Raw genomic sequence first — 24,898 nt, 5'->3', positions numbered from 1 at the left:
TTGGTTGCCAAGGGCTGATATTTGGCTGCTATCGGTTTTTGATTGGTTGCTATGAGCAATGAATATCTTTTTAACCCCTTAAGGACCAAGCCCATTTTTGACACTTCTCATTTTTCCAGAAAATGTTCGGCGAACCCAAAACACTATTTTTTTTTTTTTACGGAGGAAATTTTAATGAAAACCACAATTTAGAAAATTTTGGAGGGTTTCGTTTTCATACTGTACACTTTACGGTAACAATGACATGTTTTCTTTATTTTGTGGGTCTATACGATTAAATTATACCCTTCATTACACACTTTATTATTGTACCACTTAAAATCTCACACTTTTTGTACAAAATCATTATGTTTAAAATAACTTTATAACTTTTTCATTTTTCCGTACAAGCGGCGGTATGAGGGCTAATTTTTTTGCACTGGGATCTGTACTTTTTATCGATTCCACATTTGCGAATATTAAACTTTAAAATCACTTTTTCTTTATTTATTTTTTAATTTGACAAAAAAAATTAGCAATTTTTGACTTTTTATTTTTTTTTACGTTTACGCCATTCACCCTACGGGATCATTAACATTATATTTTGATAGTTTGGACATTTACACACACGGCGATACCAAATATTTTTTTTACTTTTTATTTTTAAATTTTTTAACTTTTGTTTTGCACTTTTTATGTCTCCATAGGGGACTATTTACAGCAATCATTTGATTGCTAATACTGTTCAGTGCTATGTATAGGACATAGCACTGATCAGTGTTATCGGCGATCTTCAGCTCTGGTCTGCTCAATCTCAGACCAGAGTAGAGTAAATGACCTCCGGCCGCCATTTTAGACGATCGGATCCCCGCGGCAGCGCCGTGGGCGATCCGATCATCTATTCAAATGTGTGCATTGCTGCAGATGCCGTGTTCTGTATTGACCACAGCATCTGAGGGGTTAATTATCGGCAGGTCCCCGGCTGCCGATAGCAGTTGGGACCTGCAGTGCATGACGCGAGCACCGCTCCGATTCTCGCGGTCATGTAAATGTACATCCCGGTGCGCGAAGTACCTCCGCCCCAGGACGTACATTTACGTCCGTGGTAGTTAAGGGGTTAAAGGAGACAGTTTCTTATATCAGACCCTGTAATTTCGAACATAGTCCCCAAACTGTGGACCGCCAGATCTTCCAAAACTACAACTCTCAGCATCCCGGGAGTTGTAGTTTTTAACATCTGGAGGGCCACTGTTAGAAGACCAGTATTTTAGGGGGTCCAGGTCATGTGACTGTAATATGAATGAGGCCCCCGAAGGACCTGAGCGGTCATCTTCTGTATTATAATGTATGGGGGGGGATTACTGACTGCAGTCTCTCTCTATAAGGCTGTGCGAGCATGCTGGGAGGTGTAGTTTAGCAACAGCTGGTTGAGCACAGGTTGGCAAACGCTGCTTTAAAGGGGTACTCCAGCCCTAAGACATCTAATCCTTTGGATAGGGGATTAGATGTCTGACCGTGGGGGTCCCGTCGCTGGGGACCCCCGCAATCTTGCATTCGGCACCCACCTCTTTGAGCTGCACGCCGCGCACCCGTGTGACGTCACCCCCTGCTATGCAAGTCTATGGGAGGGGGCGTGACGGCCCATAGACTTGCATAGCGGGGGGGGGGGGTGACATCACACGGGGGCGGAGTCGTGACGTCCCAATATTCCGGCCCCGTGGTCGGCACCCGGCAGTTTGTGAGCCGGCAGCGCGGCCTGCAGCTCAAAGAGGTGGGTGCCGAATGCAAGATTGTGGGGGTCCCCAGCGGCGGGACCCCACGGTCAGACATCTTATCCCATATCCTTTGGATAGGGGATAAGATGTCTTAGGGCCGGAGTAACCCTTTAAAGTCTTATGTAAACAGAAACATTTGTGTCCAGTATTAGAAAAACATGGCTGCTCTTTACCAAACACAGCGCCACCCCTGTCCACCAGGTTGTGTAAAGTCCTGCAGCTCAGCCACCTCTACATCAATTCAGCTACAAAGTCGGCCACAACCCGGAGTGCGATGTGTCTGGATGAATGTCGCCATGTTTATCTAATCCCTGATAATGTAACCATCCCCCGCAGTCAGTAGGGTTAACACTGCGCTGTCATTTTGTGTGGTAATAAACCCCCTTTTCCAGTGGAAAACTATTTTTTTTAAATCAACTTTTGCCAAAGTTATACAGATTTGTAATAATAGATAAAAATTATTAACTGAACTACCCCTTTAATCCTTCCAGGACTTATCAGCTGCTGTATGCTCCACAGGAAGTTGTGTAGTTCTTTCCAGTCTGACCACTCTGCTGACACCTCTGTCCATGGCAGGAACTGTATGAAGCAGGAGAGGTTTTCTATGGGGATTTGTTCCTGCTCTGGACAGTTCCTGACATGGACAGAGGTGTCAGCAGAGAGCACTGTGGTCAGACTGGAAAGAACTACACAACTTCCTGTGGAGCATACAGCAGCTGATAAGTCCTGGAAGGATTAAAGGGGTAGTTCAGTTAATAATTTTTATCTATTATTAGTTTCCTCCTTCATAGTTTTTTATTTTTGCAATAAACATCCAATAAAAATGTACTCTCCTCCACCACTATTCCTATGGTGAAATGTCAACAAAACCATTTTCTGCTTCCCTGTTCTGGCATCTCCGTCTGCTGTCCCTCCTCCTACAGCCCTCACCTTCCAAGACAGAGATCACATGACTCAAATGCTGAGACGGACCCCCTGACTATCCCTCCCTCTTTCCTCCCCCCCCTCTCTCCTCCTCCCCTCTCTCCTCCTCTCCCCCCCCCTTCCTCCCCTCTCTCTCCTCCTCTCCCCCCCCCCTCTCTCTCCCCCCCCTCCCCTCTCCTCCCCCTCTGCTCTTTCCTCCCCTCTCTCCTCCCTCCCTCTCTCTCCTCTCCCCCCCCCCCTTCCTCCCCTCTCTCCCCCCCTTCCTCCCCTCTCTCCCCCCCCCCCTCCCTCCCCTCTCTACCCCCCCCCTCCCTCCCCTCTCTCTCCCCCCCTTCCTCCCCTCTCTCTCCCCCCCTTCCTCCCCTCTCTCTCCCCCCCCTCTCTTCCCCCTCTGCTCTTTCCTCCCCTCTCTCCCCCCCCCCCTTCCTCCCCTCTCTCCCCCCCCCCTCTCTCTCCTCTCCCCCCCCTTCCTCCCCTCTCTCCTCCTCCCCTCTCTCTCCTCCCTCCCTCTCTCTCCTCCTCCCCCCCCCCTTTTTTCAATCAGTGGACCTCCTGGCTATTGCAGATCTACACCTTTCCACATGCCCACACAGCTTAATTCTGTCCATATTTTTAAGCAGAAATACAGACAGGGTATTTTTGGGAAATAAACACCCAAAAACCCCAATACGACAGGGTGCACAGAGACTTAAAGGGTAACCCTGACTGCAGATCCCCATTTGGGTCATTCACACACATCACAGATTCAGACGAGGACACAACCGGATATGAAGAATAATCTGCGAGTTTATTGGCACCTTGTAGAATCAGATCTCCCCAGATAGACAGGACAGGGAAGGTTTTGGCCGCATTGATCTTGTGCCCATTCTGCTGGCAGACCGGTCAGCGCTGATCAGGTGACCTCTCCCGGGTGGATTTGCATTGGGTCACTGTACCCCCAGGTTACGGATATTGGGGTAGACCCAGTAGATTCTGCAGTTCTGCTATGACCCAACTTAGTTCATGTATCACGGAGTGTATGAAGGGTCAAAGTCTCCTGCGGCGTCTGCCCTGATCTGCTGACAGCACAGTACGGTTTATATAGCTGCACGTTTATTAATGGATCATTTAAAAGAACCCTGGCCTCAGGAAAAAAAAAGACACTTTAAAGGGGTTATCCAGGAAGAAAAACTTTTTATATATATCTCAACTGGCTCCAGAAAGTTAAACAGATTTGTAAATTACTTCTATTAAAAAAATCTTAATCCTTTCAGTACTTTTTAGCTGCTGAAGTTGAGTTGTTCTTTTCTGTCTAAGTGCTCTCTGATGACACCTGTCTCAGGAACTGTCCAGAGTAGAATCTACTCTGTGCAGTTGCCGAGACAAGCAGAGATGTCAGCAGAGAGCACTGTTGTCAGACAGAAAAGAACAACTCAACTTCAGCAGCTGATAATTATTGGAAGGATTAAGATTTTTTAATAGAAGTAATTTACAAATCTGTTTAACTTTCTGGAGCCAGCTGCTCTAAAAAAAAATTTTTTTTCCTGGAATACCCCTTTAAAAAGCATTTTATCCATATCCCTATCAGGCTGATCTAGTTTGGTGCTCCAAATGCTTTACACTGCAGCTCTGCTTGTTGAGAATAACTGAAGGTTTGTATAAGGGGATGTTCTCTATCAAGGACACTAAACCAGCAATAATAAGGATTACAAAGGAACTGCTCCATATGGATCAGTGGTCTCAAACTGTGGCCCTCCAGATGTTGCAAAACTTCAACCCCCAGCATGCCCGGACAGCCAAGTTTTGCAACATCTGGAGGGCCACCGTTTGAGACCACTGATACAGATGGAGGGGATAAGCCCAGAGAGGTGACTTAAATGGGCACTGAAACTTTAAAAAGGGGTACTCCCGTGGAAAACTTTTTTTTTTTTTTTTTTTTTTTTTAACTGGTGCCAGAAAGTTAAACAGATTTGTAAATTACTTCTATTCAAAAATCTTAAACCTTCCAGTACTTTTTAGGGGCTATATACTTCAGAGGAAATGCTTTTCTTTTTGGATTTCACTTCTTTCACAACCACAGTGCTCTCCGCTGACCTCTGCTGTCCATTTTAGGAACTGTCCAGAGCAGCATATGTTTGCTATGGGGATTTTCTCCTGCTCTGGACAGTTCCTAAAATGGACAGCAGATGTCAGCAGAGAACACCGTGGTTGTGACAGAAGTGAAATCCAAAAAGAAAAGAATTTCCTCTGTAGTATACAGCCCATAAAAAGTACTGGAAGGTTTAAGATTTTTTAATAGAAGTAATTTACAAATCTGTTTAACTTTCTGGCACCAGTTGATTTAAAAAAAAAAAAAAAAGTTTGCCACGGGAGTACTCCTTTAAAATTTCAGTGCCCATTTAAGTGACATCTCTGGGTTTATCCCCTCCATCTGTATCAGTGGTCTCAAACAATGGCCCAGGGGAGTACCCCTTTAAAAAACTTTTGACCTGTTGCAGAGATATGTCAAAAGTTTTGATCAGTCGGGGTCTGAATGTTTAGACCCCGCCCAATCACTAGAAGTATCCAGGAGAAGAGCGCCCTGAACGCGTGCTCTGAGCCATGTGACCAAGACAAACTTCCAATAAGTCTATGGGATTGTCTCAGCTGCTGCACAGAGAGCAGGGAGAGGCTAAGCCCTACAATTCTTTTCCGGCTTGTTCTAGTGATTGGTCGGAGTCTGAACTCTCAGACCCTGACAGATCTAAACTTTTGACATGTCTCCAGGATATGTAAAAAGTTGTTTTTTTGAAACACCAAAGCTACCTCTTACTAATATCCGGGTGACAGCAATACAACGCTACAGTATTCAGATGAGCCACTGATTGTGTTGGCACTTATGCGGCTGATGTCCGTACTGAACGGATGTAGCCTCCATGTTTGGTTTAAGCTTTCGTAGAATATTGCTGATACACAAGGCAGTGATTCCCAGTCCTCCTGGGCCGCGCGGTGGCGACAGATTATAAGGCACGTTGTGGTCTGGAGAGGTCATTCACGGCTCCTCCATACAAGGATCGGACTGTCGCTCCCTTCTACACCCTCTGAGCGTCCAGTATGAAGGGCGAGGAGAGGACCTTGTTATTCAGATGCAAATCTAATCCCTGCAAGAAGAACAGACAGAATATATGTCAGGAGAGGATCCGACCTGTCTAAACAATATGAAAAATCCATAAAGACTAAGAAAATGATAATAAAAAGTAAAAGGGAACCTGTAGTTAGATTTTACCATATATAACGTGTGACACTGCTCTATATATGGTAGAATCTTCATCCTCACCTTCCCCAGGAGAACGTTCCTGCCGGCAGAAGTGGTGAGGATATGAAGTTATAAAGTGTAAGTAAGTAGTAGTCCCCTGGGCAAGGAGCTATACTTCCCTAGTCCTATCTTCTCCAGCTGTAATCACCCCTTAGTGTGAGTGACAGCCCCCGGCCATGTCACACGTCACCGCTCTGCTCCATCTAGTTAGAAAGCAGAACCATGACACAGTCCTGACCTCAGTATCTGAGGAAAGGGATTTAAGAGGAATTATTTCAGAAGACTTAAAAAGGTAGGAAGACAATGTAATAAAGCAGCAGGAAATGCTAGCAGAATGCTTGGATGTATATGGAGAGGTATAAGCAGTAGAAAGAGGGAAGTGCTCATGGATGTATAGGGAGAGGTATACGCAGTAGAGAGAAGTGCTCATGGATTTATAGGGAGAGGAATAAGCAGTAGAAAGAGAGAAGTGTTCATGGGTGTATAAGGAGAGGTATAAGCAGTAGAGAGAAGTGATCATGGATTTATAGGGAGAGGTATAAGCAGTAGAGAGAGAGAAGTGCTCATGGGTGTATAGGGAGAGGTATAAGCAGTAGAGAGAGAAGTGCTCATGCCACTGTACAGAACACTGGTGAGACCTCACTTGGAGTATTATGGGCAGTACTGGAGGCCGTATCTCCAGAAGGATATAGATACTCTAGAGAGAGTTCAGAGAAGGTAGTCCGGGCATGCTGGGAGTTGTAGTTTTGCAACAGCTGGAGGCACCCTGGTTGGAAAACAGTGCTTTAGGCAAGGTTCACACTACGGAATTTCCACCTGCAATTCCGCTTTGAAATTGCAGGCAGAAATTCCGCTTACTAAAATGTATAGTATAGTGAATGGGTTTCCGTTCACAAATTCACACTGAAGAATGGAGTTGCTCATTCTTCAGGCGGAAATACTTGCGGAACACATTGCAGTCTATTGGAGACTGCAGTGTCTGTGCGGTCCTAGCGCCGACTGATTCAGCCGCACTCGGAATCTCCATGCGGAAATTTTCTGCCGAGAGATTCCGCAGTGTGAACCTCGCCTTAGGGTATGTTCACACTGCGGAATCTCCGCTAGCAGAATTCCACAAGCGGAGGTTCCACCTGACGGCCGCTGCCGAAAATACTTCAGCGATCGGACCGCAGGCACTGTGCCGTCACCATTGACTGCTATGCAGTGCTCACGGACTTCCACGCAAAGAATGAACATGTTCCTTCTTTGCGCGGAACAATTTCAGCGACGGAAATTCCTCAGTGTGAACCTGTCTCGCCGAAGACCCATTCACACTGATGCTAATGTTCACAGAATTACGCAGTGTGAACTTTCCTAAACAACCAGAATCCTGAGTGGGAAAAAGTACTAGGACCCTGGTCTGGTTGGAGCGCAGGATAAGTGTATGGTTGGCTTCACTAACTCCTGTGTCTATATCACTTACCCCCCCAAAATAGGAGATTAAAGGGGAAATCTCACAGACTGCAGAGGGGTGCCATGACTAAGAACCATGATGGTTCGAAACGCGTTGGCGTTTCTGCTATGCTTTTAAACCCACCTTTTTAGTTTTCATTTTTTCACCATTTTTAATTATGTGAAATACATTTTGGACTTTTATCGATTATGTCGGGAGCTGGAATCTACACCATTTTTTGCTACCTGTTCATACCAAGTATGCGGCTTGGCTTTTGGTTCCGTGCTTCCTAAAAACCACAGAAGTTGCTTCAATTCAAAGATCCTACAGGGTGGTGAGCCGGACTTTATTTCTATATTATATATATATATATATATATATATATATATATATATATATATATATATATATATATATATATTTTTTTATATATACACACACATATATATATATATATATACACACACACATACACACACATTTCTGTGTCTATATCACTTACCTCCCCAAAATAGGAGATTAAAGGTGAAATCTCACAGACTGCAGAGGGGTCCTCGGCTTCTGGAACACTAGAGAATGAGACATGGACAAACAATAAGCAGACGGGCTGCAGTGAAAAGCAGAGATACGGCTACACTGGTGCGAGTACTTACCCAGACTTCTCAGCTATGGCCCGTCCACTGGCATTGGTGAATTTAGCCCCGGCCTTCAGAGCCCAGCGGTAGTGCTGCCACAGGAGGGCGCGTCTGGCTGTAGTCGGGGTGTCCTTATCAGCCGTATCTGCGTTTTTTAATGGGGAGAATTCTTCTTCCCTCACGACTTCAAATGCCACAAAATTCCTGCAAACAAAGAGAAAATAGGGATCATCCATTCTGGCTCCCACCTCCCTGTATACAGTATACGATGGTGCCCACGGGTAAACGCTTTACACTTACTTGGCGAACTGGAAGACGTCAAACACAAACTTCTCCATCTTGATTCCGTTCGCCCGCACCGGCTTCGCCAGGTTGCCCTCTTCATCCACATATGGGACTTTTTTGATGGCTACGTGGTACCCTAGCTGCTGCTCTGAAGTCCTTAGGAAGAGACACCAAAGAGTTCAGTGAAGGAAGAATTGTACAAACTAATGGTCAAGATGGCCTCTATAATGACTGTATGTCACATGGTCTTCATAGGAAATGAAACGTCACTGATTGCCCCCCGAATGACTATTTGAGAACACCCCCAACTCCAAAACACAACTCTTGATAGCTGAGTATGCCTGTTGTATACATTTGCAGTAGAGAGATAAGTGGTGCCACGCAAATCTGATCCGGGCATGCTGGTAGTTGTAGTTTTGCAACAGCTGGAGGCGCACCGGTTGGGAAACACTGCTGTAAGAACTGTCCTGAAAGGGGTTCTCCGCTGCACACATCTTATCCCCTATCTAAAAGATCGATCTCTGGGTCGGCACCCGTCATTCGGAGCACGGAGTGAACGCCGCTCCGAGCCCGATGACTGGGGATCACAGCCGCCACGCCCCCTCCATTCCAGTGTATGGGAGGAGACGTGACGGCTTTGTACTCCCATAGACATGAATGGAGGGTGCACAGCGTGACGTCACGAACTCGGAAGCTTAAAGCTACCCTGTTCAGGACTCCGCAGCTGCTGGCCTGGAGATCGCGGGGGTCCCCAGCGGCAGAACCCCCGCAATATACCATCTTATCCCCATATCCATGTGTGCAGCAGAGTATCCCTTTAATGCAGGAAGTATATGTGGCTGCTGACCATTGTCCTACAACCATATAGAGCGGTGTTTCCCAACCAGTGTGCCTCCAGCTGTTGCAAAACTACAACTAAACTACTAGCTTGTAGTTTTGCAACAGCTGCAGGCACTGTGGTTGGAAAACACTACTATAACATCTGTCCTTAATGCAGGATGTATATATGGCTGCTGACAAGTGTCTCACAACCGTATAGAGCAGTGTTTCCCAACCAGTGTGCCTCCAGGTGTCAGGGCATGCTGTGAGTTGTAGTTTTGCTACAGCTGGAGGCACCCTGGTTGGAAAACACTGCTATATATAGTGTGTCTTTTGGGGGTTAGGATGGGCTTTTATAGCTGTTTCCACTGTCACATCCCATCAGCAGCTCTCCTCCCATCCATATACTGGAGGTCACATGACTTCCCCTATGTATCGTGCACCCGTCACTGACCCCGCCACGTTTTTCAGGAAGTCCAGGGTGAAGAAGTGATTGCAGATGTTGCCGGCGTTGTAGGTCAAGCTGCCATCGGCGTCGCGCTTCTCTGCGGTGTCTTGGCTGATCTCGCTGTACTCTACAACCTGGTAAATGCCATCGACCTGGCAAACAACCCCCACTGGCTCCAATGGATAAGACTTCTCCACCACCTGTAAAAACCAAGTGGAAAAATGACTACTGCATGCACTACAGTTTAGGAATGTTGCGATATCTCCACAGCCTGAGAGTAAATCATCAGAACTCGAACAGTTAAATCATACTTTACCATCACGTTGCTGTGGCAGCAGGATCTGCAGAGATTGCCCAGAAGTTTTGTGATGGTTAAGTATGATTTAACTGTCCAGCAGGCAGGTGCACAGAGTAGTTTGGGATGAGAGAAGATTTATTTCGACATTACTACAGGGACAGGGAGAGGGCATGGCAGTGCTGCTGCAATGCTACCACTGTGCTGCTGCAAGCTTATGCAGTATGCATGCCACCCAGCTTTTCAAGACTCCTAAAGAGCTCAAATACGGCTGTTTTATCTATTAGGGAGAATGGGAAATCTGGGGAAGGACCGAGTCCTGCATTGTGTACTGTGTGCAACCTAGCTTTCCCAGTGTCCTGAAGAGCTACAATATGGCCGGAAGACCACTCAACAATAGCTAGTATATATATAAAACTCAATGTATGTGTGTGTATATTTATGTTTCAGCGCAACTTCTGAACAGCTGACAATATTTCCATAAAACTTAGTAGACATTTCTTATAAATAGTAGAGTTTAAGGATGTCCGGATACCGACAATCTCCGCAGCCCGAGAGTAAAACAGCAGAGCCCCAGGCAAGTCCATGAGACTTCAGATGCATCTCCTGATCGCGCTACTCTTGGGCTGCGGAGATTGTCCGGAAGTTTTAAACAAACATTCTGCTGCCAGACAAATGTCATAGAAAAGTATGATTTAACTGTCCGGCAGGGAATGGTTAGTGTGGGGGTAGGGCTGAGGGGGAGAGAAGATATACTGCGAGCCAAGAGAAGAGTGAGGAGGGGAGAGAAAACATTAGCACAGGGGCAGTGAGAGGGCATAGCAGTGCGGCTGAAATGAGGAGTGCAGGGAGGACGAGCAGCCTATTACTGCTGGGGCTTCAGGAGACTGGGAATGCTTTGTGGCATGCAGTATTCGTGTCATCCAGCTTTCCCAGTCTTCACTAGGGCTCCAATATGGCTGATTTACCTAATTTACAAAAAACAGCACCACGTCTGTCCTCAGGTTGTGTCTGGTATTACAACTTGTCTCCATCCACTTCAATGGAACTAAGCTGTGCAGATGTTGTTCTGTTTTTGGAAGAAATTAGCTCAGTTTTTCTAATCTTTGATCACCCCTTAAAACTCATCACCTATTCATGGGACGGGGACAAGTATCAGATCGGTGGAGGTCTGACTGCTGGTTCCCCCCCCCCCCCACCACAAGAATAGGGGTCCCTTGTTCCATTTAGTGACACTTCATGGGACTCCCAAAGATGGAGGAGTTCAGCAATTGTTTGCAGGTCCCATAGAGAATAAATAGCGGATCAGTGGCCGAGCATTCACTTAGGGACCAAGGACCCCCATTCTTGTCAGTGGTCTGTACCCCAATAATACGGGTAAATCTTGCCACAAACTCTTAAAGGGGCACTCTGGTGGAAAACAAAATGTTGTAAAATTAACTGGTGCCAAAAAGTTTAACAGATTTGTAAATTACTTCTATATAAAAATCTTAATTCTTCCAGTACTTATCAGCTGCTGTATGCTCCACAGGAAGTTGTGTAGTTCTTTCCAGTCTGACCACAGAGCTGCCACCTCTGTCCATGTCAGGAATTGTCATAGCAAACCTCTCCTGCTCTGGACAGTTCCTGACACGGACAGAGGTGTCAGCAGAGAGGACTGTGGTCAGACTGAAAAGTACTGCACAACTTCCTGTGGAGCATACAGCAGCTGATAAGTACTGGAAGAATTAAGATTTCTATATAGAAGTAATTTATCAATCTGTATAACATTTTGGCACCAATTGATTTTAAATAATTTGTTTCCCACCAGAGTACCCTTTTAAAGCAGTGTTTCCCAACCAGGGTGCCTCCAGCTGTTGCAAAACTACACCTCCCAGCATGCCCGGACAGCCTTTGGCTGTCCGGGCATGCTGGGAGTTGTAGTTCTGCAACAGCTGGGGGCACTCTGGTTGGGAAACACTGTCTTAAAGAATAAGTCTTTAATCTGATGACTAACCTTGGCCCCGCAATCAGCTCCTTTGGTAACACAGAAGCCCACGAACACGGGATCGGCCATCTTCACCAGTATATTGTCCACACAGTACACGTGTATATAAGAGATGCCTCGTGCCTCCATGTCTTCCAATATATGGTTGTCAGCCAGGGCTCTGTACAGGCCCCCGTTACCGTCTGAAAGGACACAAATGCCGTGTATAATAGACCTCATGATATGTTACAGTACGGGAACCAGATCCAGCTGGGGGGGGTTGTGTGTGGAGCAAAAACGGGCGCTCCCGTATCCCAGCCGGACCCGGCCCGTATTAATTTCAAACGGTGACTCCGGTCGGCTCATTTCTGCCCCATATCCAGTTTGGTGACCGGACCTAAAACTGCGGCAAACTACGGTTTTGGGTTCGGTCAGAAAACTGTAAACAGGGCAAAAATGAGCCGACCGGAGTCAAACGGTGAATTAGATACTAATTAGATACGGGCCGGGTCCGGCTGGGATACGGGAGCATCCGGTTTTCGCTCCCCCCCCCAACCGGATCCGGTCACGTACTGTAAAAACGTAGTGTGAACCCACCCTAATATGTTGGAAGAGATCATTGTTACCAAGAGGGGCCAGACAGACACCACAGAACGGACCCCAAATCTCATGACTTACCTGGAGCCATAGCGACCTTGTCTTTCCTCTCCAAAATGGCGAGGCCATCGAAGCCAACGGCAGGCAGCATCCTCTGCTCGAACAGGACGACGTCCGGCCGGTCAATGCCGAAGAAGTTATGATCCTCGAAAAACTTCAGTGTGGGGCTCAGGGTGAACTCGCTGGTCATGATGTACCTGGGGGGGGGAGGGGGACAAGGATCCATCATGTGAGAGGTCATGGGGTTCATATTGACTGATTTCTAAGACATTATCCCCTTTGTTTGTAAATGTAATTTTTAATGACCCCCTCCCCCCTCCCTTTCTTAAAGTGTACCTGTCACTTTAAAAACCTTTTTACATGTCTTAGAGAGATGGGTCGGGATCGGAGTGTTCGCTTGAACGAACCAGGAGAGAAGCTGTGCAACTGAGGCAATCTCATAAACCAGGGGTGTCCAAACTGTGGCCCTCCAGATGTTGCAAAACTACAACTCCCAGCATGCCCGGACAGCCAACAGCTATCCGGGCATGCTGGGAGATGTAGTTTTGCAACATCTGGAAGGCCACAGTTTGGAGACCACTGCCATATACTGTGGATAGGAGATGCATTTGTACCTCCAGATGTTGCAAAACTACAACTCTCAGCATGTCCGGTCAGCCAGTGGCCGGCTGGACATGCTGAAAGTTGTAGTTTTGCTCCATCTGGAAGGCCACTGTCCAGGCGTGTTGGGAGTTGTAGTTTTGCAATAGCGGTTGGCACCCAAGGGCTTTCCGAGCATGCTGGGAGATGTAGTTTTGCAACATCTGGAGGTAAAAATGTATTTCCTATCCACAGTATATGGCAGTGGTCTCCAAATTGTGGCCCTCCAGATGTTTCAAAACTACAACTCCCAGCATGTCCAGACAGCCAATGGCTGTTTTCCGGGCATGCTGGGAGTTGTAGTTAGGCAAAATCTGGAGGTAAAAATTTTGGAGATCACTGACTTATACTCTGTCTAGGGGATACATATTTACATCCAAATGTTGCAAAACTACAACCCCCAGCATGCTCGGAAAGCCCTTGTGTGCCAACCGCTATTGCAAAACTACAACCCCCAGCATGCTCGGAAAGCCCTTGTGTGCCAACCGCTATTGCAAAACTACAACTCCCAGCATGCCTGGACAGCCGTCGGCTGTCCAGGCATGTTGGGAGTTGTAGTTTTGCAAAAGCTGGAGGCACCTTGCTTGGGAAACACTGCTTTAAGCCATGAAGAGTGTTTGCCTATAAGCTGCAGTGCAATGCATTGTGGGAGCGCTGGTATTCGCTGCCCCCCCCCCCCTAGACCCGGAGCCCCCCCCCCCCCCCCTCACCATGGCACGGTGCACCGCGTCGAGTATTTCTCTCCAGCCAACTGCTGCAAACGCAGGATCCGCTCGGCCTGGATCTGGTACAGTGTCTTCCCGCTGGGCAGCCCCACGCTGTACATCCCTTTGGGGTATGTCACCCCCAGACGGGTGCCCTGACCCCCGGCCAGAAGCAGCACCGCCACCTTGTTCTGTGAGATCTGGCGATAACCTGTAAGACACAATAGTGATCAATACGGAACACAGCGCCGCGTCCTCCGCCATCTTCTTGTAGTCTGTCAGCTTGTATGCCGCCATACTGCAGCACTCAGGGGTTAGTCAGTCGCCCTATGACCTCTATGTACAGAGCAGGAACAATACCCGGAAGGAAGAGAACCGGCTCTGTATCCTGCAGAATCCTGGTGACCTTTCACCCCCAGTTGTGACATGTAATACCAGACATAGCCCATACACAAGAGTGGCGCTGCTCCTGGAATTAAGAAGCAGATGCTATCAGGCCTCCTTACCCCAGAGCTGCAAAATGCTCTAAAGCAAAACTACAACTCCCAGCATGCCCGGACAGCCAACGGCTGTCCAGGCATGCTGGGAGTTGTAGTTTTGCAACAGCTGGAGTCACACTGTATGGGAAATACTGCTCTGAAATATTGATTTCTAGCTTTTGCAGAACCATAAATCCCATCATTCCCTGACAGGCAGAGGCTAGAGGATCAGTACCCTAATGTCACACCAGGTGGCGCTGTATATATATATATAGATAGATAGACACACACACACACATATATATATATATATATATTAGTGGAGAGGTTCCCTAGCGACAAGGCGGCAGAAGAGCGCCCCTTTAAGTCTCAGACAAGTTGAGCAGCCCAAAAAAATGTGCCCTGTGTCTGTAACTCGCTGTCACATGACTACTTTGGATTTACAAATTGACAGTAAAAAAAATTAAATAAATTGTCGTATTGTTCTTAAAGTGACGGCAGTGAGGGTCATGTGATGGCGCCGGCGCGGCTCACGGCAGGTGTTTCCCCGGGGACAACGTTTTCTAATTTATGAGATATTATAATGGGTGGCAGCGCCCAGAGAGCGGGTGCAGGGCGGCACATCCGGGTGCAAGGTCTAATAGGAGATATAATGTGACACAGGAGGGGGAGGGTTGAGGGGCCGCTACTGTAGTGTGGGGGTGAGGGTTGTTTTGGGGTGTCCTCTCCTGTAGTGTGGGGGTGAGGGTTGTTTCGGGGTGCCCTCTCCTGTAGTGTGGGGGTGAGGGTTGTTTCGGGGTGCCCTCTCCTGTAGTGTGGGGGTGAGGGTTGTTTTGGGGTGCCCTCTCCTGTAGTGTGGGGGTGAGGGTTGTTTTGGGGTGCCCTCTCCTGTAGTGTGGGGGTGAGGGTTGTTTTGGGGTGCCCTCTCCTGTAGTGTGGGGGTGAGGGTTGTTTTGAGGTGCCCTCTCCTGTAGTGTGGGGGTGAGGGTTGTTTTGGGGTGCCCTCTCCTGTAGTGTGGGGGGGGGGTATATGTTGTTTTGGGGTGCCCTCTCCTGTAGTGTGGGGGTGAGGGTTGTTTTGGGGTGCCCTCTCCTGTAGTGTGGGGGGGTATATGTTGTTTTGGGGTGCCCTCTCCTGTAGTGTGGGGGGGAGTATATGTTGTTTTGGGGTGCCCTCTCCTGTAGTGTGGGGGGTGAGGGTTGTTTTGGGGTGCCCTCTCCTGTAGTGTGGGGGGTGAGGGTTGTTTCGGGGTGCCCTCTCCTGTAGTGTGGGGGGGGGGTATATGTTGTTTTGGGGTGCCCTCTCCTGTAGTGTGGGGGTGAGGGTTGTTTTGGGGTGCCCTCTCCTGTAGTGTGGGGGTGAGGGTTGTTTTGGGGTGCCCTCTCCTGTAGTGTGGGGGTGAGGGTTGTTTTGGGGTGCCCTCTCCTGTAGTGTGGGGGTGAGGGTTGTTTTGGGGTGCCCTCTCCTGTAGTGTGGGGGGTATATGTTGTTTTGGGGTGCCCTCTCCTGTAGTGTGGGGGTGAGGGTTGTTTTGGGGTGCCCTCTCCTGTAGTGTGGGGGTGAGGGTTGTTTTGGGGTGCCCTCTCCTGTAGTGTGGGGGGGGGGTATATGTTGTTTTGGGGTGCCCTCTCCTGTAGTGTGTGGGGGGGGGGGTATATGTTGTTTTGGGGTGCCCTCTCCTGTAGTGTGGGGGTGAGGGTTGTTTTGGGGTGCCCTCTCCTGTAGTGTGGGGGTGATTGTTGTTTTGGGGTGCCCTCTCCTGTAGTGTGGGGGTGATTGTTGTTTTGGGGTGCCCTCTCCTGTAGTGTGGGGGTGAGGGTTGTTTTGGGGTGCCCTCTCCTGTAGTGTGGGGGTGAGGGTTGTTTTGGGGTGCCCTCTCCTGTAGTGTGGGGGGGGTATATGTTGTTTTGGGGTGCCCTCTCCTGTAGTGTGGGGGTGATGGTTGTTTCGGGGTGTCCTCTCCTGTAGTGTGGGGGGTGATGGTTGTTTCGGGGTGTCCTCTCCTGTAGTGTGGGGGTGAGGGTTGTTTTGGGGTGCCCTCTCCTGTAGTGTGGGGGTGGGTATATGTTGTTTTGGGGTGCCCTCTCCTGTAGTGTGGGGGTGAGGGTTGTTTTGGGGTGCCCTCTCCTGTAGTGTGGGGGGTGAGGGTTGTTTTGGGGTGCCCTCTCCTGTAGTGTGGGGGTGAGGGTTGTTTTGGGGTGCCCTCTCCTGTAGTGTGGGGGGTGAGGGTTGTTTTGGGGTGCCCTCTCCTGTAGTGTGGGGGGTGAGGGTTGTTTTGGGGTGCCCTCTCCTGTAGTGTGGGGGGTGAGGGTTGTTTCGGGGTGCCCTCTCCTGTAGTGTGTGGGGGGGGGTATATGTTGTTTTGGGGTGCCCTCTCCTGTAGTGTGGGGGTGAGGGTTGTTTTGGGGTGCCCTCTCCTGTAGTGTGGGGGTGATTGTTGTTTTGGGGTGCCCTCTCCTGTAGTGTGGGGGTGAGGGTTGTTTTGGGGTGCCCTCTCCTGTAGTGTGGGGGTGAGGGTTGTTTTGGGGTGCCCTCTCCTGTAGTGTGGGGGGGTATATGTTGTTTTGGGGTGCCCTCTCCTGTAGTGTGGGGGTGAGGGTTGTTTTGGGGTGCCCTCTCCTGTAGTGTGGGGGTGAGGGTTGTTTTGGGGTGCCCTCTCCTGTAGTGTGGGGGGGTATATGTTGTTTTGGGGTGCCCTCTCCTGTAGTGTGGGGGTGAGGGTTGTTTTGGGGTGCCCTCTCCTGTAGTGTGGGGGTGAGGGTTGTTTTGGGGTGCCCTCTCCTGTAGTGTGGGGGGGTATATGTTGTTTTGGGGTGCCCTCTCCTGTAGTGTGGGGGGGGGTATATGTTGTTTTGGGGTGCCCTCTCCTGTAGTGTGGGGGTGAGGGTTGTTTTGGGGTGCCCTCTCCTGTAGTGTGGGGGTGATTGTTGTTTTGGGGTGCCCTCTCCTGTAGTGTGGGGGTGAGGGTTGTTTTGGGGTGCCCTCTCCTGTAGTGTGGGGGTGAGGGTTGTTTTGGGGTGCCCTCTCCTGTAGTGTGGGGGTGAGGGTTGTTTTGGGGTGCCCTCTCCTGTAGTGTGGGGGGGTATATGTTGTTTTGGGGTGCCCTCTCCTGTAGTGTGGGGGTGAGGGTTGTTTTGGGGTGCCCTCTCCTGTAGTGTGGGGGTGAGGGTTGTTTTGGGGTGCCCTCTCCTGTAGTGTGGGGGGGGGTATATGTTGTTTTGGGGTGCCCTCTCCTGTAGTGTGGGGGTGAGGGTTGTTTTGGGGTGCCCTCTCCTGTAGTGTGGGGGGGGGTATATGTTGTTTTGGGGTGCCCTCTCCTGTAGTGTGGGGGTGATGGTTGTTTTGGGGTGCCCTCTCCTGTAGTGTGGGGGTGAGGGTTGTTTTGAGGTGCCCTCTCCTGTAGTGTGGGGGGTGAGGGTTGTTTTGGGGTGCCCTCTCCTGTAGTGTGGGGGGGTGAGGGTTGTTTTGGGGTGCCCTCTCCTGTAGTGTGGGGGGTATATGTTGTTTTGGGGTGCCCTCTCCTGTAGTGTGGGGGGTGAGGGTTGTTTTGGGGTGCCCTCTCCTGTAGTGTGGGGGTGAGGGTTGTTTTGGGGTGCCCTCTCCTGTAGTGTGGGGGGTGAGGGTTGTTTTGGGGTGCCCTCTCCTGTAGTGTGGGGGGTGAGGGTTGTTTTGGGGTGCCCTCTCCTGTAGTGTGGGGGGGTATATGTTGTTTTGGGGTGCCCTCTCCTGTAGTGTGGGGGGTGAGGGTTGTTTTGGGGTGCCCTCTCCTGTAGTGTTGGGGGGTATATGTTGTTTTGGGGTGCCCTCTCCTGTAGTGTGGGGGGTGAGGGTTGTTTTGGGGTGCCCTCTCCTGTAGTGTGGGGGTGAGGGTTGTTTTGGGGTACCCTCTCCTGTAGTGGGGGGGTATATGTTGTTTTGGGGTGCCCTCTCCTGTAGTGTGGGGGGGGGGGGGTATATGTTGTTTTGGGGTGCCCTCTCCTGTAGTGTGGGGGCGTATATGTTGTTTTGGGGTGCCCTCTCCTGTAGTGTGGGGGTGATGGTTGTTTTGGGGTGCCCTCTCCTGTAGTGTGGGGGGTGAGGGTTGTTTTGGGGTGCCCTCTCCTGTAGTGTGGGGGTGAGGGTTGTTTTGGGGTGCCCTCTCCTGTAGTGTGGGGGGTGAGGGTTGTTTTGGGGTGCCCTCTCCTGTAGTGTGGGGGTGAGGGTTGTTTTGGGGTGCCCTCTCCTGTAGTGTGGGGGGTGAGGGTTGTTTTGGGGTGCCCTCTCCTGTAGTGTGGGGGGTGAGGGTTGTTTTGGGGTGCCCTCTCCTGTAGTGTGGGGGGTGAGGGTTGTTTCGGGGTGCCCTCTCCTGTAGTGTGTGGGGGGGGGTATATGTTGTTTTGGGGTGCCCTCTCCTGTAGTGTGGGGGTGAGGGTTGTTTTGGGGTGCCCTCTCCTGTAGTGTGGGGGTGATTGTTGTTTTGGGGTGCCCTCTCCTGTAGTGTGGGGGTGAGGGTTGTTTTGGGGTGCCCTCTCCTGTAGTGTGGGGGTGAGGGTTGTTTTGGGGTGCCCTCTCCTGTAGTGTGGGGGGGTATATGTTGTTTTGGGGTGCCCTCTCCTGTAGTGTGGGGGTGAGGGTTGTTTTGGGGTGCCCTCTCCTGTAGTGTGGGGGTGAGGGTTGTTTTGGGGTGCCCTCTCCTGTAGTGTGGGGGGGTATATGTTGTTTTGGGGTGCCCTCTCCTGTAGTGTGGGGGTGAGGGTTGTTTTGGGGTGCCCTCTCCTGTAGTGTGGGGGTGAGGGTTGTTTTGGGGTGCCCTCTCCTGTAGTGTGGGGGGGTATATGTTGTTTTGGGGTGCCCTCTCCTGTAGTGTGGGGGGGGGTATATGTTGTTTTGGGGTGCCCTCTCCTGTAGTGTGGGGGTGAGGGTTGTTTTGGGGTGCCCTCTCCTGTAGTGTGGGGGTGATTGTTGTTTTGGGGTGCCCTCTCCTGTAGTGTGGGGGTGAGGGTTGTTTTGGGGTGCCCTCTCCTGTAGTGTGGGGGGTGAGGGTTGTTTTGGGGTGCCCTCTCCTGTAGTGTGGGGGTGAGGGTTGTTTTGGGGTGCCCTCTCCTGTAGTGTGGGGGGGTATATGTTGTTTTGGGGTGCCCTCTCCTGTAGTGTGGGGGGTGAGGGTTGTTTTGGGGTGCCCTCTCCTGTAGTGTGGGGGTGAGGGTTGTTTTGGGGTGCCCTCTCCTGTAGTGTGGGGGGGGGTATATGTTGTTTTGGGGTGCCCTCTCCTGTAGTGTGGGGGTGAGGGTTGTTTTGGGGTGCCCTCTCCTGTAGTGTTGGGGGGGGGTATATGTTGTTTTGGGGTGCCCTCTCCTGTAGTGTGGGGGTGATGGTTGTTTTGGGGTGCCCTCTCCTGTAGTGTGGGGGTGAGGGTTGTTTTGAGGTGCCCTCTCCTGTAGTGTGGGGGGTGAGGGTTGTTTTGGGGTGCCCTCTCCTGTAGTGTGGGGGGGTGAGGGTTGTTTTGGGGTGCCCTCTCCTGTAGTGTGGGGGGTATATGTTGTTTTGGGGTGCCCTCTCCTGTAGTGTGGGGGGTGAGGGTTGTTTTGGGGTGCCCTCTCCTGTAGTGTGGGGGTGAGGGTTGTTTTGGGGTGCCCTCTCCTGTAGTGTGGGGGGTGAGGGTTGTTTTGGGGTGCCCTCTCCTGTAGTGTGGGGGGTGAGGGTTGTTTTGGGGTGCCCTCTCCTGTAGTGTGGGGGGGTATATGTTGTTTTGGGGTGCCCTCTCCTGTAGTGTGGGGGGTGAGGGTTGTTTTGGGGTGCCCTCTCCTGTAGTGTTGGGGGGTATATGTTGTTTTGGGGTGCCCTCTCCTGTAGTGTGGGGGGTGAGGGTTGTTTTGGGGTGCCCTCTCCTGTAGTGTGGGGGTGAGGGTTGTTTTGGGGTACCCTCTCCTGTAGTGGGGGGGTATATGTTGTTTTGGGGTGCCCTCTCCTGTAGTGTGGGGGGGGGGGTATATGTTGTTTTGGGGTGCCCTCTCCTGTAGTGTGGGGGCGTATATGTTGTTTTGGGGTGCCCTCTCCTGTAGTGTGGGGGTGATGGTTGTTTTGGGGTGCCCTCTCCTGTAGTGTGGGGGGTGAGGGTTGTTTTGGGGTGCCCTCTCCTGTAGTGTGGGGGTGAGGGTTGTTTTGGGGTGCCCTCTCCTGTACTATGGGAAGAGATGTGTGAACAAGTTCCTCTAAAAGAAGGCGCTGGTACCCGAAGATGGAGGTATACTTCTTTATTAGCTACGCGTTTCGATCCCGAACCGGGATCTTCATCGGGCATGCCTGATGAAGATCCCAGTTCGGGATCGAAACGCGTAGCTAATAAAGAAGTATACCTCCATCTTCAGGTACCAGCGCCTTCTTTTAGAGGAACTTGTTCACACATCTCTTCCCATTGTAATCCACCAGACTGACGTCACTCCGGGAAGTTCCTCGTGGCAGCGGCTCCATGTGATTTTCTGCATCCGGACGCTACAGTAGGTGTTGTGCTCTGAGCGTAACCCTTGGGGGTAAGAACCCATCTCTTCCATTTATGATAAACGGTCCTCACTGTTGTTTTTTCTCGTCTATATATTAACTCTCCTGTACTATGACCTGGTTCTGGTGTCCTGTACTATGACCCGGTTCTGGTGCCCTCTCCTGTACTGTGACCCGGTTCTGGTGCCCTCTCCTGTACTGTGACCCGGTTCTGGTGCCCTCTCCTGTACTGTGACCCGGTTCTGGTGTCCTCTCCTGTACTATGACCCGGTTCTGGTGCCCTCTCCTGTACTATGACCCGGTTCTGGTGCCCTCTCCAGTACTATGACCCGGTTCTGGTGCCCTCTCCTGTACTATGACCCAGTTCTGGTGCCCTCTCCAGTACTATGACCCGGTTCTGGTGCCCATCCTGTACTATGACCTGGTTCTGGTGCCCATCCTGTACTATGACCTGGTTCTGGTGCCCTCTGCTGTACTGTGACCCGGTTCTGGTGCCCTCTCCTGTACTATGACCTGGTTCTGGTGCCCATCCAGTACTATGACCCGGTTCTGGTGCCCTCTCCTGTACTGTGATCCGGTTCTGGTGTCCTGTACTGTGACCCGGTTCTGGTGTCCTGTACTGTGACCCGGTTCTGGTGTCCTGTACTGTGACCCGGTTCTGGTGCCCTGTACTGTGACCCGGTTCTGGTGCCCTGTACTGTGACCCGGTTCTGGTGTCCTGTACTGTGACCCGGTTCTGGGTTTATTCTCCTGTACTGTGACCCGGTTCTGGTGCCCTGTACTGTGACCCAGTTCTGGTGCCCTCTGCTGTAATGTGACCCGGTTCTGGGTTTATTCTCCTGTACTGTGACCCGGTTCCGGTGTCCTGTACTGTGACCCGGTTCTGGTGTCCTGTACTGTGACCCGGTTCTGGGTTTATTCTCCTGTACCGTGACCCGGTTCCGGTGTCCTGTACTGTGACCCGGTTCTGGTGCCCTGTACTGTGACCTGGTTCTGGTGTCCTGTACTGTGACCCGGTTCTGGTGCCCTGTACTGTGACCGGGTTCTGGTGTCCTGTACTGTGACCCGGTTCTGGGTTTATTCTCCTGTACTGTGACCGGGTTCTGGTGTCCTGTACTGTGACCCGGTTCTGGTGTCCTGTACTGTGACCCGGTTCTGGTGTCCTGTACTGTGACCCGGTTCTGGTGTCCTGTACTGTGACCGGGTTCTGGTGCCCTGTACTGTGACCGGGTTCTGGTGTCCTGTACTGTGACCGGGTTCTGGTGTCCTGTACTGTGACCGGGTTCTGGTGTCCTGTACTGTGACCCGGTTCTGGTGTCCTGTACTGTGACCCGGTTCTGGTGTCCTGTACTGTGACCCGGTTCTGGTGTCCTGTACTGTGACCGGGTTCTGGTGCCCTGTACTGTGACCGGGTTCTGGTGTCCTGTACTGTGACCGGGTTCTGGTGCCCTGTACTGTGACCTGGTTCTGGTGTCCTGTACTGTGACCCGGTTCTGGTGTCCTGTACTGTGACCTGGTTCTGGTGTCCTGTACTGTGACCCGGTTCTGGTGCCCTGTACTGTGACCTGGTTCTGGTGTCCTGTACTGTGACCCGGTTCTGGTGCCCTCTCCTGTACTGTGACCCGGTTCTGGGTTTATTCTCCTGTACTGTGACCCGGTTCTGGTGTCCTGTACTGTGACCCGGTTCCGGTGCCCTGTACTGTGACCCGGTTCTGGTGCCCTCTCCTGTACTGTGACCCGGTTCCGGTGCCCTGTACTGTGACCCGGTTCCGGTGTCCTGTACTGTGACCCGGTTCTGGTTGCCCTCTCGGGGTCACTCACCCTCCTCCTCCCAGGCTCTCAGCTCCTCCGGGCGGCTCCTCCGGACGCTGCCCAGGAACTCGGGGGGCACGGGGCGCATCCTGTGGTCCAGCCGCTGGGGGGCGCCGCTCTCCCGCTCGTAGGCTTCCTGTGCCCGGCCGCAGTGTTCCCGGAGCTCCCGGGCGTCCAGCAGCTCCAGCTCCCCCAGCAGAGAGTCCCGCTCCCCGGAGCCCAGCTCATCCCAGAACCGCAGCAGCTGCTCCTGCCCGGCCTCCCGCAGCCTCCGCCGGATCTCCAGCTCACGCTCCATGGAAGGAACCGGAACCCGACACCGGCCCGTTACTATAGAAACCGGGAGACAGCGGTGACACTGCGGAGCCCTCCGCGCCCGGTAACTATGGCGACCAGAGGTTCAGGCATCACCTGAGGAGCACCGGCAGGGGGCGGGGATAGGCGGAGCTACCAGGGGGGGGGGCTGAGCCTGAGGAGGTCACGTGACGTTCGACCATTATACAAATACACTGGGCGGGAGTCTCGTGAGGTAGATGGGTCTGGTGGAGAGGGGTGTGTGTGGACCTGATACCATGTAATAGTCACAGCCCCCACTATACCCCCATAACAGTGCCCCCATAACAGAGTCCACCACCCCCATCATCCCCACAGCAGAGTCCATCATCCCCATAACAGAGTCCACCACCCTCATCATCCCCATAAGAGTCCACCACCCCCATCATCCCCATAAGAGTCCACCACCCTCATCATCCCCATAAGAGTCCACCACCCTCATCATCCCCATAACAGAGTCCACCACCCCCATCATCCCCATAAGAGTCCACCACCCTCATCATCCCCATAACAGAGTCCACCACCCTCATCATCCCCATAACAGAGTCCACCACCCTCATCATCCCCATAACAGAGTCCACCACCCTCATCATCCCCATAACAGAGTCCACCACCCCCATCATCCCCATAAGAGTCCACCACCCTCATCATCCCCATAACAGAGTCCACCACCCTCATCATCCCCATAACAGAGTCCACCACCCTCATCATCCCCATAACAGAGTCCACCACCCTCATCATCCCCATAAGAGTCCACCACCCTCATCATCCCCATAAGAGTCCACCACCCTCATCATCCCCATAACAGAGTCCACCACCCTCATCATCCCCATAACAGAGTCCACCACCCTCATCATCCCCATAATAGTGTCCACCACCCTCATCATCCCCATAACAGAGTCCACCACCCTCATCATCCCCATAAGAGTCCACCACCCTCATCATCCCCATAACAGAGTCCACCACCCTCATCATCCCCATAATAGTGTCCACCACCCTCATCATCCCCATAATAGTGTCCACCACCCTCATCATCCCCATAACAGAGTCCACCACCCTCATCATCCCCATAACAGAGTCCACTGCCCTCATCATCCCCATAACAGAGTCCACTGCCCTCATCATCCCCATAAGAGTCCACCACCCTCATCATCCCCATAAGAGTCCACCACCCTCATCATCCCCATAACAGAGTCCACCACCCTCATCATCCCCATAAGAGTCCACCACCCTCATCATCCCCATAACAGAGTCCACCACCCTCATCATCCCCATAATAGTGTCCACCACCCTCATCATCCCCATAACAGAGTCCACCACCCTCATCATCCCCATAAGAGTCCACCACCCTCATCATCCCCATAAGAGTCCACCACCCTCATCATCCCCATAATAGTGTCCACCACCCTCATCATCCCCATAACAGAGTCCATCACCCTCATCATCCCCATAACAGAGCCCATCACCCTCATCATCCCCATAACAGAGTCCACCACCCTCATCATCCCCATAACAGAGTCCATCACCCTCATCATCCCCATAAGAGTCCACCACCCTCATCATCCCCATAAGAGTCCACCACCCTCATCATCCCCATAATAGTGTCCACCACCCTCATCATCCCCATAACAGAGTCCATCACCCTCATCATCCCCATAACAGAGTCCACCACCCTCATCATCCCCATAACAGAGTCCATCACCCTCATCATCCCCATAAGAGTCCATCACCCTCATCATCCCCATAACAGAGTCCACCACCCTCATCATCCCCATAACAGAGTCCACCACCCTCATCATCCCCATAACAGAGTCCACCACCCTCATCATCCCCATAACAGAGTCCACCACCCTCATCATCCCCATAAGAGTCCATCACCCTCATCATCCCCATAAGAGAGTCCACCACCCTCATCATCCCCATAATAGTGTCCACCACCCTCATCATCCCCATAAGAGTCCACC

At 51.2% G+C, this 24,898-nt stretch overlaps 1 protein-coding gene across 1 annotated transcript; it reads right to left on the bottom strand.

The window, feature by feature from the left end:
• Positions 1-5,018: 5,018 nt before the first annotated feature.
• On the bottom strand, positions 5,019-23,038 carry UAP1L1 (UDP-N-acetylglucosamine pyrophosphorylase 1 like 1). Its single transcript, XM_056540200.1, has 9 exons — positions 22,611-23,038; positions 13,839-14,043; positions 12,511-12,686; positions 11,863-12,035; positions 9,578-9,771; positions 8,320-8,460; positions 8,038-8,223; positions 7,887-7,953; positions 5,019-5,797 (listed from the first exon to the last, which is right to left on the bottom strand). Exons 1-9 carry the CDS (start codon positions 22,897-22,899, stop codon positions 5,729-5,731), a joined length of 1,500 nt encoding a protein of 499 aa, XP_056396175.1. The 5' UTR covers positions 22,900-23,038; the 3' UTR covers positions 5,019-5,728.
• Between the last annotated feature and the right edge of the window lie 1,860 nt (positions 23,039-24,898).

This window comes from Hyla sarda, chromosome 9, assembly GCF_029499605.1.
Source record: "Hyla sarda isolate aHylSar1 chromosome 9, aHylSar1.hap1, whole genome shotgun sequence".
NCBI lineage: Eukaryota > Metazoa > Chordata > Amphibia > Anura > Hylidae > Hyla > Hyla sarda.
This window is presented reverse-complemented; position numbering and strand designations above follow the sequence as displayed.

Excerpts from the sequence above, each read along its gene's own strand:
- UAP1L1 (XM_056540200.1), bottom strand. The coding sequence starts at position 22,899 with ATGGAGCGTGAGCTGGAGATCCGGCGGAGGCTGCGGGAGGCCGGGCAG. Across the intron at positions 12,036-12,510 it reads CAAGGTCGCTATGGCTCCAG|ACGGTAACGGGGGCCTGTAC; the intron begins GTAAGTCATGAG and ends GTGTCCTTTCAG. Across the intron at positions 9,772-11,862 it reads GAGCTGATTGCGGGGCCAAG|GTGGTGGAGAAGTCTTATCC; the intron begins GTTAGTCATCAG and ends TGGTTTTTACAG.